Here is an 18,088-nt window from a genome sequence, read left to right as displayed (position 1 = left end):
TCAAAAATACTAGCTTTTCAGCCAACGATCCAAATCACACCCGAATGCCTCGGAACCTGAACCAACAGTCCAACTAAGTCAAAAATCACATTCCAGACCTAATGGAATCGACGAAACTTCGAAAATGATGCATTTACCCCCGATGTTGATTTTGGTCAAACTTCTTTATTTCTTAACTTAACAACTTCCAATTTAGCTAAAATTGATCCGAAACTCACCTGATTTCCTCGAGAACCACACCACCCATCCCACAAGTCATAAATACTAAGATGAAACTACAAGAAGGGTATTTTGGGTAAAATAAGGCAAAAAGCTCAAAACGACCTAGCGGGTCGTTACATCATCTACCACTTAAACACGTTCGTCCTCGAACAGTATAGAAAATACCAAAGTTGTTGAGAAGCAAAAGAATCTCCGTTGTAAACCTCAGGCAAGCCTCCAAACGTAAGAATCACGGCACAACTTGTTCACTTTATCAGTCAAATTTCCCTTTAACTTTGGTCAAAAACTTAAATCTCCATTTTTTTAATATCCGAAATTTGTTCAACACTTGTTTCTCATATATTTTAACTAGCTCGATTCCCCCCGAAAATAAACGCTCCCAAGGAAAACCCTAAAATACAATCCCTAAAACCCTAGTGCTTGTCGTTGGCATGGCTACGGCCACCGCCGGTGCATGGCCACCCCTACCTGGGGGTGACCAGGATCGGCCTCAGGAGGAACCACCACCAAAACATCTATATGCCCAGATATTAAATCCATTGATTGAAACAGCCACTATAAAACCTAACCCAAACCCTATTCAAGAGAAACCTTTAACGTATGTGCATGATGAACCCATGGCGTTGTGGGATGAAGCAGAAGTGAATGCAATGATAATACAAGAGAAACTCCAATAGGCAGTGATAGGTAAGTTCTCATATGGATGGCCTGAACTTGGAGAACTACGTAAAATAATCCCTCTTTATTGTGAGATTAAATCTGAGTGCCCCATTGCATACTTGTGTGAACGACATCTGCTCCTTAGATTATCATCTATGGAAGACTATATTCATATGATGTCCAAGCCTGCATACTATTTGAAGGCGGATGGATTTTATCAGATGAGAGTTCAAAAATGGGAACCTTGGTTCCATCCTGAATATGAAACCTCGACTGCCCTTCCATGGATATCTTTCCCTTCATTAGCTTCTAACTTTTTTGTTAAAGAGTCTCTTGTTACGATGGATAAAGCAGTAGAGAAACCATTACATGTTGATATAGCAATGAAGAACAAGTCTACACCTAGTTGTGCAAAGGTGAAGGTGGTGGTTGATTTGCTAAAAGACTTCCCTAAAAGAATAAATATTGGTATGAAGTGGTCGGGTACTGGAGATAGCATTGCAAACTGGATCGATATAAAGTATGACTACATGCCAAAGTATTGTAAATCATGCAGACTACAAGGGAACAATAAGAAGGAATGTGAAGTACTTCATCCAGATTTAAAACCAGTTAAGGAGAATAAGGAAGAGGAATCTGCAGAGACAAGTATTACTGCTGCAAACATGAAACAACAAGAGCAGTTGACAAAGGATGCTTTATGCACAGATCTGGTGGTAGACAAGGGAAAGAAAGCAATGAAAATTGCAGTGCCATCAAAAGATGCATGGAATCATGGTAGGAGGAAGAATGAAAGGGCACAGAAGAGGACTCAAGAGATTATAAACAAGAAGGAGGAGCATCAAGTGGTGATCAATGGTTGAGGGGTTGTAAAGGATAAGAGAAACTTTTCTCAATCTGATGTTGTGGAAAAAGTTCATAAGGATAATAATGTGGAATCAAATCATTCATTTGCAATCCTTGATGATCAAAATGAGAAGGCAATCAACCTGGAGGAAAAGAAGAGGCCAGACAAATGTAACTCTGAACCAAGTAAAGAGTCAGCAAAACCTTGGGTAGAAAAATCTTTTGGTAAACAAGCACATAGTAGTGTTTCTGCTGAAGAACCAGTAATACTGTCAAATGTTATACAGCACAATCAGGAGGGGTTGTCACAATTGATGCAGATGGAAGCAGTGGTTCAAAGCTGATAAAGGAGATAGATGTATCAACCAATGAGGGAATAGAGAAGACTGATCAAATAGAAGAACAAGTCCTCAATAATAATGCAAACCAGTCTGACATAGATGGTAGAGAAGTTAAAAAGTTAGAAGAGTCATGGAAGCCTGCAGAATCAGAGGAGGGGCAAGAATCAAATGGAAAAATGTCTAGTAGAAGCCAGGAAGCAGTGGTGGAAAAGGGTGAACATGATAAGTGGTAAGAGGAAAAGACAGAAAAAGAGGGAAGTTCATAAATTGAGGAGTAATCCTCAGATATCAGCCCTTTTAATACTACAGAGGAACCTGGTGGATCAGTTCCAAAGACTCCAAGAAGTAATTCCCCACAGGAAATTAGAAATGATGAACTTAAAGAAGATTTGCTTAAAGTTCAAATTGATGTGTGTCAAAAGAAGTAGATCTTTCCCCTAGACAGACAAGGCAAATGAGAAACTCTAAAGCAAAATGAGGAAAGAAGGAACCTGTTCCCCCAGTCAAACTTTTATCAAAGAGGCAGGCAGCCTCCAAGCACTCTTAATCATGATGAATAAACTCTTATTGTGGAATATCAGATCAGTTAACACTCAACAATCTTTTGAGAGATTAACTAATCTGAACAGAAGTAATAGATACAGTATTATTGTCCTGATGGAGCCTTTTGAAGATTCTGCAGAAGTAGAAAATTTTAGAAGGAAGTTGGGTATGGAAACAGCTTTTGTCAATATCTCAGGTAAAATTTAGATTTTTCTCTCAGAGGATGTACAGGGCTCAGTGGAATGGACAATGAACAGCAGATAACTTTGAAGCTGTTTCATCAAACTCTAAACTGTCATATAGTCATAATAGTGGTTTATGCCTCATGTGATGCTAGTGAATGAAGAATGCTATGGGATTCTATTGGCCAGGTTGCTAATCTTTTTTATTTACCTTGGCTAGTGGGAGGTGACTTCAATGTCATATCTTCAGAAGAGGAAAAGTTAGGAGGTCTGCCAGTCTCATTTAATGAAGTGGCAGATTTCAATCACTGTCTCAGCAGTTGTGGTTTACAGGATCTTGGATATGTTGGTAGTACATATACATGGTGGAATGGAAGAACTGAAGAAGCATGCATTTTTAAAAGGTTGGACAGGATGGTTTGTAATGATAAATTGTTAGATGTACTGCCCACCATGAGTGTATCTCATCTGATAAAAAAGGGATCTGATCATTCTCCTTTGGAACTAGAGTGCTTAACAACTGCTGAGGTGATCATAAAGCCTTTTAAGTTCTTGAATTTTTGGGTCCAACATGAGAGTTTCCAGGAGGTTATCAAGCAAAACTGGTGTATAGATTTTGAAGGAAATCCATTTACCAAGTTTCATCACAAGCTCAAAAAGGTGAAGAATGCATTCAGAAGTTAGAGTAAAAGCACATATGGCAATATTTTTCAGCAGATAGCATCACTTGAAGAGGTAATCAAAGTCCATGAGGAGCAATTTGAAACATCTCCTACAGTGCAGAATAGAGAAAGACTACATAGGGTGCAGGCAGACCTTAGTAGATTCTTATACTTGGAAGAACAATTTTTGTCACGAACAATTTTTGTCACGACCCGACTACGGGCCATGACGGGTATCCGGGGCTAACCACCGAACACCATTCATTCTGTTACTCATCTACTCTTATTCATAATATATACTCGTGATCATAGAAAACTATTAACATTTAGAACACATTTACTTTTATAAACATAAGCCCTTCGGCTATCAAAATAATATATATACATGCATATACATGAAGACTGTGAGACCATACTACCCACACTACGTATCTACGAGCCTCTACTAGAGTACTAGACATATGGACGGGACAGGACCCCGTCGTGCCCAAATCATGAATATATTCATATATGTACCAAAAGAATAATCAATGGCACCTCCGAAAAATGGAGTGCTCTCAAATCGGCTACTAGCTCCTATGGATCTGCACCGTCTCCCTGCCTACCTGTGGGCATGAACACAGCGTCCAAAGAAAACGGACGTCAGTACGAACATTGTACTGAGTATGTAAGGCATGAACGAAAGGAACTTAATAGGAAAATCATAAGGCATAGATGGAGACATAACCTTTGTATGGATTCATTTTATACATATATCGTACGTAGTATATCATAGGGATCATCATAGCATATGCATTATCATACCATACATGCATCATCATATCAATCATACATCATCATATCGTTAACCCGCGTCCGGGTAACCATCGTATGCAGCCCACTAGTGGTGTCATGCCCGGCCCTCTAGGCTCGGTGTAAACATAGTAGCCCGCCGTAGCGGTGACATGTCCGGCCAATTAGGCACGGTGGAATCTCAAGCAGCCCGCCTTAGCGGTGACATGTCCGGCCAATTAGGCGCGGTGGAATCATATTATCGTACATATCATACACTTATCATTATCATTCATTTCATAGACATATCATGGCTTTATCATAACTTAATATCATCATACATATATCATCAAAACATACATTAGAACTTGAAAGCAACTATAGCTGTGTCGGGGTGACGTAAGGTCGTGGACCCCCGATTACGTTATGGAGTAATTATAGTCGTTATATCTCACCTTGGAGGGGCTACAGTTAGGGTGAGTGTACATGAGGGAAACATCAATGGATCGTAGTCAACATCATTAACTTCATAGATACATCATATTGTAATCTCTAGAATCTCCCGTCTTAAACTTATCATCTCCATTATCGTACTCATAGCGTATTTCTTATCTCATATGACTATTCATGAACATAGGCTCTTAGTCTTTCGGAATATAGGAAATTCATGAAGAAGGAAGAAAATCATGCATAGGATTCATGCCTTAGGAAGAAAGGTTGAGCCTTACATACCTTTGTCGTTTAACTACTCTATTGCTTGCTCGTTCTCCTTTAATGCTCACGTCTTTACCTTCAAGAGAGTTCGTATCGACATTAGCTAAGCAATTACAAGAACGTACTTACTGAAGCTAGAGAAAGTTGGGCAGCATTTCCTTTGTTTATATGACTTCCTCCATATTCCATATCAACTCCCAACCATTCATAACAATAATCACGATATCATAAACGACAGTCGTCATTCATTTACATTATTCACATTTCACAATTTCACTCCAAATTCTCCACAATCATGACCAAGGTCCATTATTGTGTTCTTTCTCATACAATACTTATTCCATGTTCTAAATGTCTAACGTATTTATAATCTCAACATATCCATTTTCATGATTCATTCCAACTACTACTCAACAATGACACTATTCACCCATTTATGACCCATTTTCTATACTCTTCTACAATTCAAGTGTTTCAACTTATTAATACTTCAAACATCATGAAAATACCATGAAACTTACCTTAGATGATGGAGGAATAAGCCTTGAATGGTAATACACCTCTTGCACCAAAACCCTATTTCACCTTCTTGGGATTTCTTGGTTTGGATGCCTTTAATGAGGTTTCATACACTTGATTCACTTCAATTCTTGTTATTGATCTTTGATTCCCTTGGTTTTCTTATGGATGACATATATGGAAGGTTCTAGAGGTCTTGAGAGGTTGAAGAAAAGTGTGGAAATGAAATAAATGAAATGGGAACATCATTATATAATTGAACTAAGTTCAGCCCGTCGGGACTTCCACGGATCCTTCCACGGTCTGTGGAACATTATATGGGTTGTGGAACTGGTCGTGATTCACGACCAGCCATTCAACATTTCTGCTGGGACTTCCACGGACCCTTCCACGGTCCGTGGAACACTTTGCTGACCGTGGAACATGATCGTGGAACTCACAGTTCCACCGAAGTTGTTCCCGTCGTCTCGTTTGATCTCCAATCCTTATGAAACCTTCTTAACACTTGTTTATCACTTCATTAGCAATCTAAGGGACGTTATAACTCTTTCCCAAAGCATCATTAGGATATCATTAACTCGTTACTCGTAATTTTGCCCGACACACAACTTATAACTCGCTTTCCTTAACAACTTTCTTGCCTTAACCCGAATGTCTTTGGAAATCTTAATTAGGACCATTAAAGACTATTTCTCACTTGTCCAAACCTTGTATACGTCATGCCCTTGGTTAGTCTATTCACTGTACGCTAAGGGGCAATTTCCCAGGTGTAACAATTTTGGAGACAGAAATCAGGATTGGCATGGTTTCAAGATGGAGATAGAAATTCAAAAAAATTCCATGCTTATGTAAAGGGAAGAAGAAAGAAACTCGGAGTGCATAATATCCAAGATGATAATGGAAACTGGCTAACCAATCAAGGGGAAATCTCACAAGAAGCAATCAGATTCTATCAGAAACAGTTTGAAGAAGATAGAATCCTTTCTAAGTTTGGTCTACTAAAGCATATCCCTACTCTAGTCACAGAAGAGCAGAATCACAAGATAGAGATGTTACCAACTGAAAAAGAAGTCAAAAAAGCAGTTTTTGCCTTGAATGGAGAAAGTGCTTGTGGTCCTGATGGATTCACAGGGTTGTTCTTTCAATCCTGCTGGGAGATAGTCAAACTAGATGTGGTGGATATGGTGAAGGCATTCTTTGTGGGGAAAGAACTACCAAGGTTCATCACTCATACCAACCTGATTCTTATTCCTAAAAAAGAGCAGGTGCAAAGCTTCTCAGAATTGAGACCAATCAGTCTCAGCAATTTTACTAACAAGATCATCTCTAGGGTTCTGCATGAAAGATTAGTGAAGCTGCTGCCAGGATAGATTTCTGAGAATCAATCAGCTTTGTCAAGGGAAGGAATATCATGGAGAATGTACTACTCACACAGATTGTCAGAGATATTAAGAAGAGAACCAAAACTGCAAATGTGGTGGTAAAACTGGACATGGCCAAGGCATATGATAGAGTCTCTTGGCTCTTTCTCACCAAAGTTCTCAGAAAATTTGGTTTTAGTGAGGTGCTCATTGACATGGTGTTCAGGCTACGGTCAAACAACTGGTACTCAGTTCTCTTGAATAGGCAAGTACATGGATTTTTCAAGTCATCAAAGGGTGTAAAACAAGGTGATCCTCTATCCTCTACTCTCTTCATTTTAGCTGCTGAGGCCTTATCAAGAGGATTAATTACATCGTACAAAAAACCAAGGTTTGTGGAGTATGGTGTAGCGGGTTTATTTTTTCCGATTCGTATTTACACTTGCCTCATTTAAAAAGGAAAGTATCCCTTGCCTCATTTAAAAAAGAAAGTATCCCGGGGAAGTACGGTTATCAGTCGTACCGGAAAAAAAGGAAAAAATATACATCTACGTGAATGGTGCTCTAAATAGACTTATTTTAGAATCGCCACCTAATTTTTAGAAAATTAAGAAAACTAGTTCGAAAAGGATTCATTTAAAGCGGTTAAGTTTTAAAAGAATCCTAATCTAACCACAGTATAGGTAAGGGTTCTGGTGATCCTCGGGGAAGGTGTTAGCCACCCCGGTATTAAGGATCCGCTCAATTGCAGTTTACCTACGGGTTCTGATAGTATACCTTTGCAGATATAAATTGTTTGTGATAAAAACTACTTTTGTTTTAGATTTCCGCAATATAGGGTTGTCATTCATGTAGAATCATTCCTGGGAAATGGCTAAGTAAAATCCTACCTAAAAAGGGCATTTTTGTGGTTTTCGGACTAGAATACCGAGATACGAACTCGAAAGCGCGAATTCGGGCAGAACACTACATCAGTCCAACCTTTTAAAGAGTCTTTTAAAAACCTTTTTTTTTTTTTTTTAAAGTAAAGTCCTTTTTATTAAGGCATACCACTCCTCGTAAATTTACCTTATTCCATTCTTAGTCCCTCATCCTTTCTTTAATTCAACTTAGTTCTTAAGTCCAGCTCTTAAAGTTAATATCGATCCCATTTCAGAGTCAAATTATGAAAATAAGTTTTTTCATTAAGAGTAATCCGTATTTCACATCTGTTTTATACATGGCTTAAAAAATCAGTTTTAGCAACTCTAAATCTTAAGTTCTAATCTATAAAGGTTCCAACAATACTTAAATAAAACAAGCAAACAGAATATTTTCAAAATAACTAAAGGGAGGGAGAGAATGAAGGTGGAGAAAGGTTAATCGAACAAGCCTATCTCTTCGCCTTCTTGGACCTTATGTTGCAATTATGTTCTTCCTTTATTCTTCGTCTGAAAGCTCCAAATGTTCTTTGCCTTGCCTCCTACTACTTCTTGTCATTCCATATTGCTTGGATTCCATATGTATTCTCCAATTGCGCAATATTCATCCTTGTAGTATTCTCCGAACTTGTTTATTCGTACCCCACAAGAATAGAAACGAGAATGATTAGTAAAAAAGGATACGCCACCCCACGGGGTGACGTTTATGAATATAAATATAATATCCCTCGGTTTCGCATCAAACTATGGGAGCTTTGATTACTAAAGGCTCAGAATCATGCTTCTTTCAAATATGGGAAAAAGGACCCCTGAACATGTCATGGGTGCGAAATAGCGACCCGTCAGTCATTCTATTGCCTCGCCAAACGCATGTTGTTTCCTATTTTATAAATAGACTATGATCATCATTGCCCACCGAGGGATAGAACCTTTCCGGACTAGGCATTCTTAAGTTAAGTATCTGTTCAAATCAGTAAACTTTCAATCAAGTATAGAAATCTGTTTTTAAAAGTGAGGCCTCAAGTTAGACAACTCTTCATCGGCCCAAGTGTAGTAATCTGTTCATTAAGAATCATAGAAGCAACAGCAGCTGCTTTGCCTTTATCAAATGCAGCTTCTGTTTAACTCTATCATGTGGCCACCAAAGTGTAATATATAAAATTCAGCCCAATAAGTAGTATTGCTTCACAGAGAGCATAGCAGCAAGCCATCAACAACATGTTGCACTAACAAAAAGCAACGGGAGGTAGCCACAACAAACAACAAATTTACTCAAAAGGGTGTGAGGTTTCAGTCTAAAAAATGCAGCAGTAGAACAAAATGGGAGCTCCGATTTAGCAGTTTTAGCCCCCAAAACTTTGCCTCAATTTTACCTCAAGGTGAATCATCAGAATGCCCAGAATTATTCACATCACTGTAACAGTAGTTATCTTTCAAAGATTGCATTTTTCTCATCCAAATCAGTAGTTTTCCTCTAGAAATAACAGCCCAAAAATGCAACAGCAAAGTGAAGTCTCCAATGAGGCATCACTGCCATTTTCCTCAAAATGCAGCAGCAGCCAACCACACTTAAAGTGCAGCAGCAGCCAGTTAGCAATAGCACCAAAGTATTGCAGTTATTTGCTTCATTATGCAGCAATGATTCAGCCTCAAAACACAATAACATTTTAGCCCAAGTGTGCAGCAATTAGCAATCTCAAAGTGCAGAGCATTGGGACATTAGTTATAGCATTTATCTGCCTAAAAAAAAAAAGCAGAAACATAGCATCAGCAGTGTATGTCTCGGGGAAACATTACTCAGTCCAAATGCAGCAAACTTAGTCTCAACCAATGTAGTATATGTTATTTTTAAATTCAGCAGCACCCTAAGTGTAGTGTGTCCTATATTGCGGCAGTTAACTCCCTCAAGATACAGCCGCAACATCAATCAAAATGCAGCAGCAGGTGCATCATTTTGCACGACCTCAATGTAGTATCGTAGTTCAAGTTCAGCAGCAATCTCAGGAACATTTTGGGGTCGGGAAATTTCCCCAATTCATGCAAAATAAGAAGGGGTGAAGGATGAGTATCTCAAACAAAAGACGTTTTACATGATAATTATTTAATGCAAGACACTTCAGTTGTCAAATAGCTAGCATAACTCAGTCTAAGCTTCCATCATGAATTAAGGAAACATAAGCGTAGAATCTTGAAACCATCAAGAACAATTCACAACATAAGCAAAGTTTCCAGCAATTACAAACTAAATGAAGAAAAAGATTGATTCTTAAAGTTAGGAAACTGAGGCTTATCGTTAAGGGGAAACTTAATAGTCATATAATGTAATATTCAGAGAAAGCTGGAGTATTAACTAGACATAGCATGCCAAAGGTGTGGGGATTATGTTCTGCCTATAATTCTAAACACAACTTAAGACCAAAGCCAAGTTGGATCATCCCATAGGTAGAATTCAACAAAACAGAACCCAAAATCATCTTCAAACTTAAATATTCTCTCTATTCTTAACAAACTGGGAAAATTGTTGGAAATTCACATTGGAACAAAGTTCAAAACAGACACAGAACCATTCTACGTTTAGGGGAAATAGCTTTTCCAGATTCCAACTAATATCTTAGGCTTTTGAAGCTTATTCACAATTTAAGCAGTTAAGTCAAATGTAGGTGTCATATTCTCTGTTCTTCAAACAACCCAGATGTGGCCATTACTTTAACTACAATTTAGCATATTAAAATACCTTAAAGAGTGCAACAACATTCATGGTCAGCAAACTAAAAATGTCACGACATCTTCATAGGGGAGTTCATTAAATAGAGCCAACATGGAATTGTATTTAGGTTCACATACTTTCTCATCTTTCTGGTAAACCATGAAAAAATGTACATTTTTAGTTTACAACACATTCTTTCAAAGGAGAAAAAAGAAAAGACAACTGAAGTTGGATTTGGTGAAAGATTAGAAATCATTTGCCTATTTTTTGGACTTGCAAAAGCTCAACTGATCCAAAAGAAAAAATACATGGAGCACATTGGAAATAAGTTAACTAGAGCTACACCATATACTTTTTCAAGGACAGAAGGTTAAGCTTAAATTATATAATCAAACTAAAGGAAATCACACTATTCAACTCAACAATTAATTAGCAAGAAACTGAGAGGGCATAATAATACTAAAGGAGGGAGCGGAGGTGGGCATCACATAACATGACAAAACAGCCACTGGTCAAAGGGGTGGTTAACCACTGCACTGTATCATGAATTTTCCTAATAGCATATTAATGGTGTAAAGTATAAGATTCAGATTTTCAACCCCAAGTTATGTTTTTCAGTCCCAAAGGGAGGCTATTTAAAATGTTCAAAAAAAATATTTCAAAGCAGTCTTTCAACTAAAACTTCAACAAAAATCAGCTTGTCAAAATGGCATGCTAAACACCAATCATTCTTGAGCCTACTGTACAAATAGAACAAGTTCAGGCTAAATCCTCCGTTAGTGTTTAATTACGAGGAATACTTCCTGATTTCTGCCTTGTACAAGAAGCTTTAAATCAAATAATTGGCTGCTATTTTCAAGGAAAATGAATAAAATTCGGAAGGGGCAGTAACTAGCAGCTGAACATTTCAAAACTCAGACAAATGCAGGTTTTTAGCTTACACAACAGAACAGGGGAGTATTTAGGACCTTTGAGACTATTATTGACATAAAGGACTTAGTACATGCTACAAATATGATTATGCATGATGACAAGGTCATACTACACTTTAGAAGTTCAGATTGTTAGTGATTCTAAAAGGGTCATTTCCAGACTGAAACAGTGGCTTCAGAAAACAATTTTTTTTTTTGAAGAATCCATACTCTTTGAGAAAATACTTTTTGTTGATCATGTAAAGAATTTATATAATGTGACTAAGACCACATTATGTCTAGATCACTGATACTGATTTTCAGGAAATCACTGATACTGATTTTCAGGGAAAAAAAAAGAACCAGATTCGGAAAAAAAAAATAAAGGGAGGATTGTATATATACTAATGAATAGTTCGACATAACATAGTTCTATTAGAAAAGAAAAGAGAGCGCTATTGATCTTTAGGGAAATCTAATTTTTAACAGCAGCAAAAGTTAAGCAGCACAATACTTTCATTTAGACAAGGGAATACAGAACCAAAATTAACCTTTGAGTGACAAAAAGAGGAAAGATAGGTTTTCAACAGAGTCTTTTCAAGATCAACTTCACAACTTTAGTTTGGGAAATCAAGGACTTAGTTTTAACACTTTTTGCAGTAGTTTGGGGAAAGTTGACATATGATTTAAACACCTTTCAACTACCAGTGCTACAGTTACTGAATTTAGACAAAACAGAAGTGCGCTAAACATTTCAGGCAAACAAGGACCACCTCATGTCATTTTATTCCATATTTGACATCTAAAACTAAGACAGAGTCGAAACAACAGCAGTTCATGGCCCAAATACAGCAACAAAATGGCCAGAAATGCCTTTATATATGAGCACATGTAGAACTAATACAAAGGAAAACAACCAACCACAAGTGGTTAACTTGCTGCTATTGGGATTTCTCATTTAACAGTGATGAATAACAAAATAAAGAGAAGCAGAGAGGAGGTTTAAGATAAAACAACAGAATCCTCCAACTACATATTCCAGCATTCATGTGAAATCAATCTAAATCTTACTAAAGAAAATCATGTTTTAATCTAAAACGTAGGTCAAATGGAACTAATTGCAAGGAAACTAACAGTCATCTTGAAATCTACCACTTGAGAGCAATGACATAGAGTTAATCTAGACTGGAGAATAACATAACGATCATACTCTTAGTCTTATTTTAGTTTAAGAAGTCGACCATTTAAGTTTTCACATTATTGAAGACAAGTTTACTTGCACTATAACTATGATTAGCATAAGCATTCATAATAAGCTAAAGGGCGTAAAAAAAAACTAACAGAAAATCTCAAGAGAGATAGGAAACTAAACCAGCTATAAACATGCTAATCACCCATTGACCAACACTAAACATTCACTAATCACAGTAATCACATAACAAATAGAAACAAAGACTGAAATTGAAAGGGATTGACGATCATCTACTAAAGCAGAAACAGAACTGAACAGAACTAACTAATCTCCTCGAGTTCAAAACAAATGGAACTGAATGAAAATAAAACTACGACAAGGAAGACAATTACCTTTTTCCGATGCAGCAACGGTGGGCAACGAGTGACGACGGACACCTTTCTCCCCAAATCGATTTCCAATGAACGAAAACGACTTCCAAAAATTATACTTGAGTGAGAACGTCCTCGAAACTCGCGGCTTCGCTGGGTTTCTGAGTGTTCTTACTCTTAGGGTTATGAAAACCCCATTTAATGGTATAAGAACTAATTTTGTGGTTTCAAAGCCATTTTTTTCCTCTCTTTTTATGAAGGGAATGGGTTCTATTTATACAACCCAAAAATGCTCAAACCTGTGTAAACCTACGATGTGGGACTTTTACTTGGCTGAAATTCCTATAAGAATTTGTATTCCAAACTGGACAGCTATGAAGAAGTACGAATTCGTACCAAAATGTACTGACAACCACTGAAAACGTAAAAATCTTTTGAATCTTAGCCAAAAATGAAGGAAGAGAGCTGGAAATTCAATGGATTTTTTTGGTTTGAAAGGCTTAGGGTTCGTTTGATTGTGGATTTTTGGGAAATGACTACGATTCATTTGGTTCTCTGTTGTTGTGGAATGAAGAAGGAAAAAAAAAAAAAAAGGGTGTCGTTTAGCTGTGGATGAAGGGGTTTTTTTTTGCCCGGGGCGGGGGGCGGCCCGGGGCGAGGGGGTGGTGCTTAGGGGGAAAATTGAAACTTAAGCTCCCCTTTTAAAAAAAAAAAAAATTCGTATACTCTTTTCATAGTTTCAAACCAACGTATTAACTTAAAACACCCTCATAAAATAATATTTGTAAGGAATAAAATTCGCAATTCGTAGTTTTAAAAATACAAGCTTTAAAATGAGCCCGATATTGTCATAGTTCTGGATAATACTTAAAAATGTGAAAACAAATGCGGCCAAAATGAGCCATAATTCATACGTCATTTTTAATTGACAATTTTCCCGAGTTAGCCGGAGTGGGATATGTATCTTCTTTTCAAATCACGTTTGTGAAAGTAAATAACTTGTAATTTCTTGTAATTGTTAATTTTTAGGAAAAAAATAATTAAACGTCAATTTTTGCAATTTTTTCGGGATTTTTGAATTTTTAATTTTTTAAGGGCATCCCTACTCCGTCTTGGGCTCGGAAAATTTTAAAATTAAAATACGTGTTTTATGAGGTGAAAATTAGGTGTCAACATATGGTATGTATGCCCAAATGGAGTCCAAGAATCAATCATCTATCATAGAGGCTGATGACACAATTCTCTTTGTATCTGCTGACCAATTCTCAAGAAACTGATGATGAGCGTTTTAACTAGATATGAAAAAGTGTCTGGCCAGTTGGTGAATTTGAATAAGAGTTCCTTCTATGTTCATGAAAAGGTGCCGAGTGGCTTGGTTTCAAGGCTGAAAAAAAATCACAGGAATTAGACAAGGCCCCTTTCCATTCACTTATCTTGGGCGTCCAATTTTCTACAGTAGAAACAAAATATCACACTATGATCCATTTGTGAAAAAGGTTGCTAAAAGGGTGCATGCGTGGCAAGGGAGACTACTGTCATATGGAGGAAGAGCAACACTAATTCTCATGTGTTACAAAGTATGCCAGTATACCTATTATCAGGAATGAACCCTCCAAAGGGTGTGATCAGACAAATGCATAGTATCTTCTCAAGGTTTTTTTGGTCAAACTCTGGTGACAAGAAAGGTGTGCGTTGGGTTAAATGGGAGACACTGGCATTGCCAAAAGATGAAGGAGGACTGGGGTTCAGATCATTATTTGAAGTTTCAAATGCCTTTTTCTGTAAACTATGGTGGAACCTCAAAACAAAACTTTCATTTCAGAGTTTTTTCATGATAAACAAATATTGTAAAAAGCTTCATCCTGTGATTGCACAAGCTAAAATGGCATCTCCTATCTGGAGAAAATTGGTGATGGTAAGGGAATTGGTGGTGCATCAGATATGGTGGCAAGTGAAAAAAGGGGATTCCAGCTTCTAGTTTGACAACTGGACTAACCTTGGTGCATTATACCATGTCCTACCTAATGATAGTATGGAGGAGGAAATAGAAGTTCAGAATTTTGCCAAAACAGAAGGATGGAATGCACAGTTTCTAAGACAATTTTTACCAGAAGAGTATGTGAACATATGGTAGAAACTATTCCCCCTCCTCAGGTAACAGATGAGTTGGATAAAAGCTGGTGGTTACTAGAGAAGAATGGAAGGTTTTCACTCAAGAGTGCTTGGGAATATGTGACATAGAGAAGTGAAGATGGATAACTATAACCAGATGTGGAGGAAACGTCCTCCTTTCAAATTCTTATTCACACTTTGGAGAACTTGGAGATAGAAAATGCCAGTTGATGATGTACTATCCAGAAGGGGAATTCTATTGCCATCAAAATGCTAGTGTTGCACAGAACCAAAGCAAGAAACAATGTCACATCTTTTTCTAACCTCTCCTACAGCATCAAAATTGTGGAGAATGTTTGCTAATTTTGCAGGTATTCAACTGGTGGGGCAGCATATTCCATATATGATATCAAAATGGTGTACAAAGAATTGCGGGCCCATTCTAAAGCCTATAATTCATGCAATTCCTGCAATTATAATCTGGAGTCTGTGGAGGAGAAGAAACACTATCAAACATGGAGGTGCAATGGGATTCAAGGCCTAGTCTATCAAATCAACAGAACTCTTTGGTACCATCGCAAAATGGTTTATCCTAAACTGTAGACCTTTCCATCCAACTTGCCCTTTATGATTCAGTACTTCGAAGAGATCAGACCTAGAATGATGTATCAGTTCATCTATTAGAATCGACCTCCTGATGGTATGATAAAATGCAACACAGATGGTGCAAGTAAAGGCAATCCTGGGAGGAGTTCATATGGCTACTGCTTGAGGAATTCACTAGGTGATCTGATATATGCAGAAGGGAAGGAGATCCATGAGGCAACTAACATTGAAGCTGAAGCTGTGGCAATCAAAGAGGCTATCTATCACTGTGTGGGAAACAATATTCAGCATGTTCTGGTTGAGACAAACTCCATAGTGATGAAAAATATCATAGAAGGTACCTGGGAAATTCCATGGCAGTTTATTGTACTAGTGGAAGTTATTAAACACCTGATAACAATGTGTGAGGTTAAGTTTCAATATGTTCTGAGAGAGGGAAACAGTCTAGCAGATTATATTGCAAATCAAGCCATTTTGCTGGGATCAGTAGAATATAGGCAATATATAGATCTACATGTTCAAGGTAGAAGACTGTTGAACTTAGACAAACAACATTATCCAAATATCAGAAACCGAACTTTGAAGATAGGATGATCAGAATTAATGCAACTGCAGTTGGAGCATGGCTCATTTTCATACTACTACAGCATCATCAACATCAGGCAGCATGGGCAGAGATACTATTCAAAGGAAATGCGCATCATGCAAAGATCAGTACACGTTTTCAAGGCTGCAACAAGCTCTACAATCTTACATTCTTGCATTTTGTGACCTTTCTTTCTTACTATTTTTGTTCTTTCTTTATTTTTGCCTATTTTGGCTTTTCTGGATTTTGTACTTTTATTTGATTATCAATAAAACATATCAATAGGCAAGTCCTATTGATATATTTAATTGAAAAAAAAAATTAACTGGCTCCATTCGAATTCCCCGATTTTGATTATAATCACACCTTTGAACGCAATTGATTGATTCCACAAATTCCATCATAGGCACCGAAATTCCTTAGTTACAGCCGCTATCCATTGCCAAACTTGTACCGATAAAATACTTTGATTGCACTTATCTTTCTTCCTCACCTTCCAAAGTTGTCTTTAGTACCAGGAATCTGTAGAAACACGTAGTCACATACCGCAAGTCTAAATCATGACTCCCTTTGACCAGAAAAGAATCTGTGCTTGTTCAAAGCCAATTCTGAGCATTTCTGTCCAAAAATTGACCTTATCCAAGGCCGATTGCGCTAATTTCAAGTTCGTTAGTTCCGTTTGGTCGAGCCAAAACTATTGAGTCAACACCCATTGCCCAATTCCTCTTAAATCTTCAACAACATACTATGCGCATCACCCTAATAATTACCTTGTCATGAATCTGTAGAAAATCAATTTATTACCCCAAAGACTTCCCATAACCATTTGTATCTCCTCATCACATCACCAAGTATTACAAACCATTAGAACTGTCCGAATAGCTTCCCAAGAAATATTATCAAGTCCACTTGCAATTCTAATAAAGCTCAATAACTCTACCATACCTCTATTATGAGCTGTAAATCTATCAAATCTTCGAAAATGGGTTACTAGATTAGCCATAAATCGTCATGGTAATATATCTATAAGCCACCTGGCATTACATGAACGATTCTGACCCTTTGTAAGATGCACAATTCTCTGAATATCACTAAAAGTTACCCAAACTGATTCCGAATCTTTACAAAATAAATAATAATTCTTTCATAAGTATTTGGTGACCAGTTCTAATCCTTTTGCTCATAAATACTCAACCTCGTGGCTGTCACTCCCGACCTCAAAATTGCAATTTCACTGAACTCATCAGCTTAGTACCGAGGAACTCTACCTTTATAACTTTGAATCTTCCTGTTTATCAATTCATACTTGCTACACAAATTTGATACATCCCAATAGGGTCTAAAAACATCGAATCTTCTTTCTTGTGCTTTCACTAAACCTGTTCATCACTTCAAGCACTTCAACACTATCACTACCCAATTTACCAAGTCGTGATGGCAGTAGTCCCACCGTACTAGTAAGCCAACACCAACCGTTAACAGTCCAAAATAAGCGGAAATACTAAAAGCAGAATTAAGCATACAACTCATTTTCAAATCTTAACAATCTTAAATAGAAATACTTAAGTAGTTATTACAATCCTTCCCCAAAATCTGATGTCACCATAATACAAGGACCAGTAAGAGTATAAATAGTCAGAATACATAGGGAAACTGTCTGAAATGAAGAAGACAGAAAATAAAGGATAAGGGGAATCCGGAGCCATCCCGAATCCAAGGAGCTCACCCTGGCCTCTCAAGTAACGCTCTAACGGGGAACCTGGTAGTCGCAGCCTCCACTCATGCTAGGGATCGAGTCTGCACACAAAAAAAGGTGCAGCAAGTGTAGCGTGAGTACAACAAACAACTGGTACTCAGCATGC

The 18,088-nt window shown here is 37.5% G+C and overlaps 2 protein-coding genes across 2 annotated transcripts; both read left to right on the top strand.

The window, feature by feature from the left end:
• Positions 1–1,037: 1,037 nt before the first annotated feature.
• LOC132062424 (uncharacterized) lies at positions 1,038–6,830 on the top strand. The gene is made up of 8 exons (XM_059454999.1): positions 1,038–1,740; positions 1,798–1,899; positions 2,016–2,282; positions 2,379–2,493; positions 2,651–2,808; positions 3,015–3,454; positions 3,509–3,598; positions 6,249–6,830. The coding sequence occupies exons 1-8, from the start codon at positions 1,038–1,040 to the stop codon at positions 6,828–6,830; spliced, it is 2,457 nt and encodes an 818-aa protein (XP_059310982.1).
• Positions 6,831–6,871: 41 nt separating this feature from the next.
• On the top strand, positions 6,872–14,900 carry LOC132062423 (uncharacterized). Its single transcript, XM_059454998.1, has 4 exons — positions 6,872–7,212; positions 8,716–8,860; positions 9,295–9,417; positions 14,430–14,900. The coding sequence occupies exons 1-4, from the start codon at positions 6,872–6,874 to the stop codon at positions 14,898–14,900; spliced, it is 1,080 nt and encodes a 359-aa protein (XP_059310981.1).
• The last annotated feature ends 3,188 nt before the right edge of the window (positions 14,901–18,088 follow it).

Source organism: Lycium ferocissimum, chromosome 7 (genome assembly GCF_029784015.1).
Source record: "Lycium ferocissimum isolate CSIRO_LF1 chromosome 7, AGI_CSIRO_Lferr_CH_V1, whole genome shotgun sequence".
Taxonomy (NCBI): domain Eukaryota; kingdom Viridiplantae; phylum Streptophyta; class Magnoliopsida; order Solanales; family Solanaceae; genus Lycium; species Lycium ferocissimum.
The sequence above is the reverse complement of the archived record's forward strand: the minus strand, read 5'-3'. Positions and strand labels throughout refer to the sequence as shown.

Coding starts and splice junctions, on each gene's coding strand:
- LOC132062424 (XM_059454999.1), top strand. CDS start 1,038: ATGGAAGACTATATTCATATGATGTCCAAGCCTGCATACTATTTGAAG. Junction 1,741..1,797: donor GCATCAAGTGGTGATCAATG/GTTGAGGGGTTG, acceptor TTGTGGAAAAAG/TTCATAAGGATAATAATGTG. Junction 2,494..2,650: donor ATTGATGTGTGTCAAAAGAA/GTAGATCTTTCC, acceptor GTGGAATATCAG/ATCAGTTAACACTCAACAAT.
- LOC132062423 (XM_059454998.1), top strand. CDS start 6,872: ATGGAGAATGTACTACTCACACAGATTGTCAGAGATATTAAGAAGAGA. Junction 7,213..8,715: donor ACATCGTACAAAAAACCAAG/GTTTGTGGAGTA, acceptor TGTTCAAATCAG/TAAACTTTCAATCAAGTATA. Junction 8,861..9,294: donor CTTTATCAAATGCAGCTTCT/GTTTAACTCTAT, acceptor CTCAAAATGCAG/CAGCAGCCAACCACACTTAA.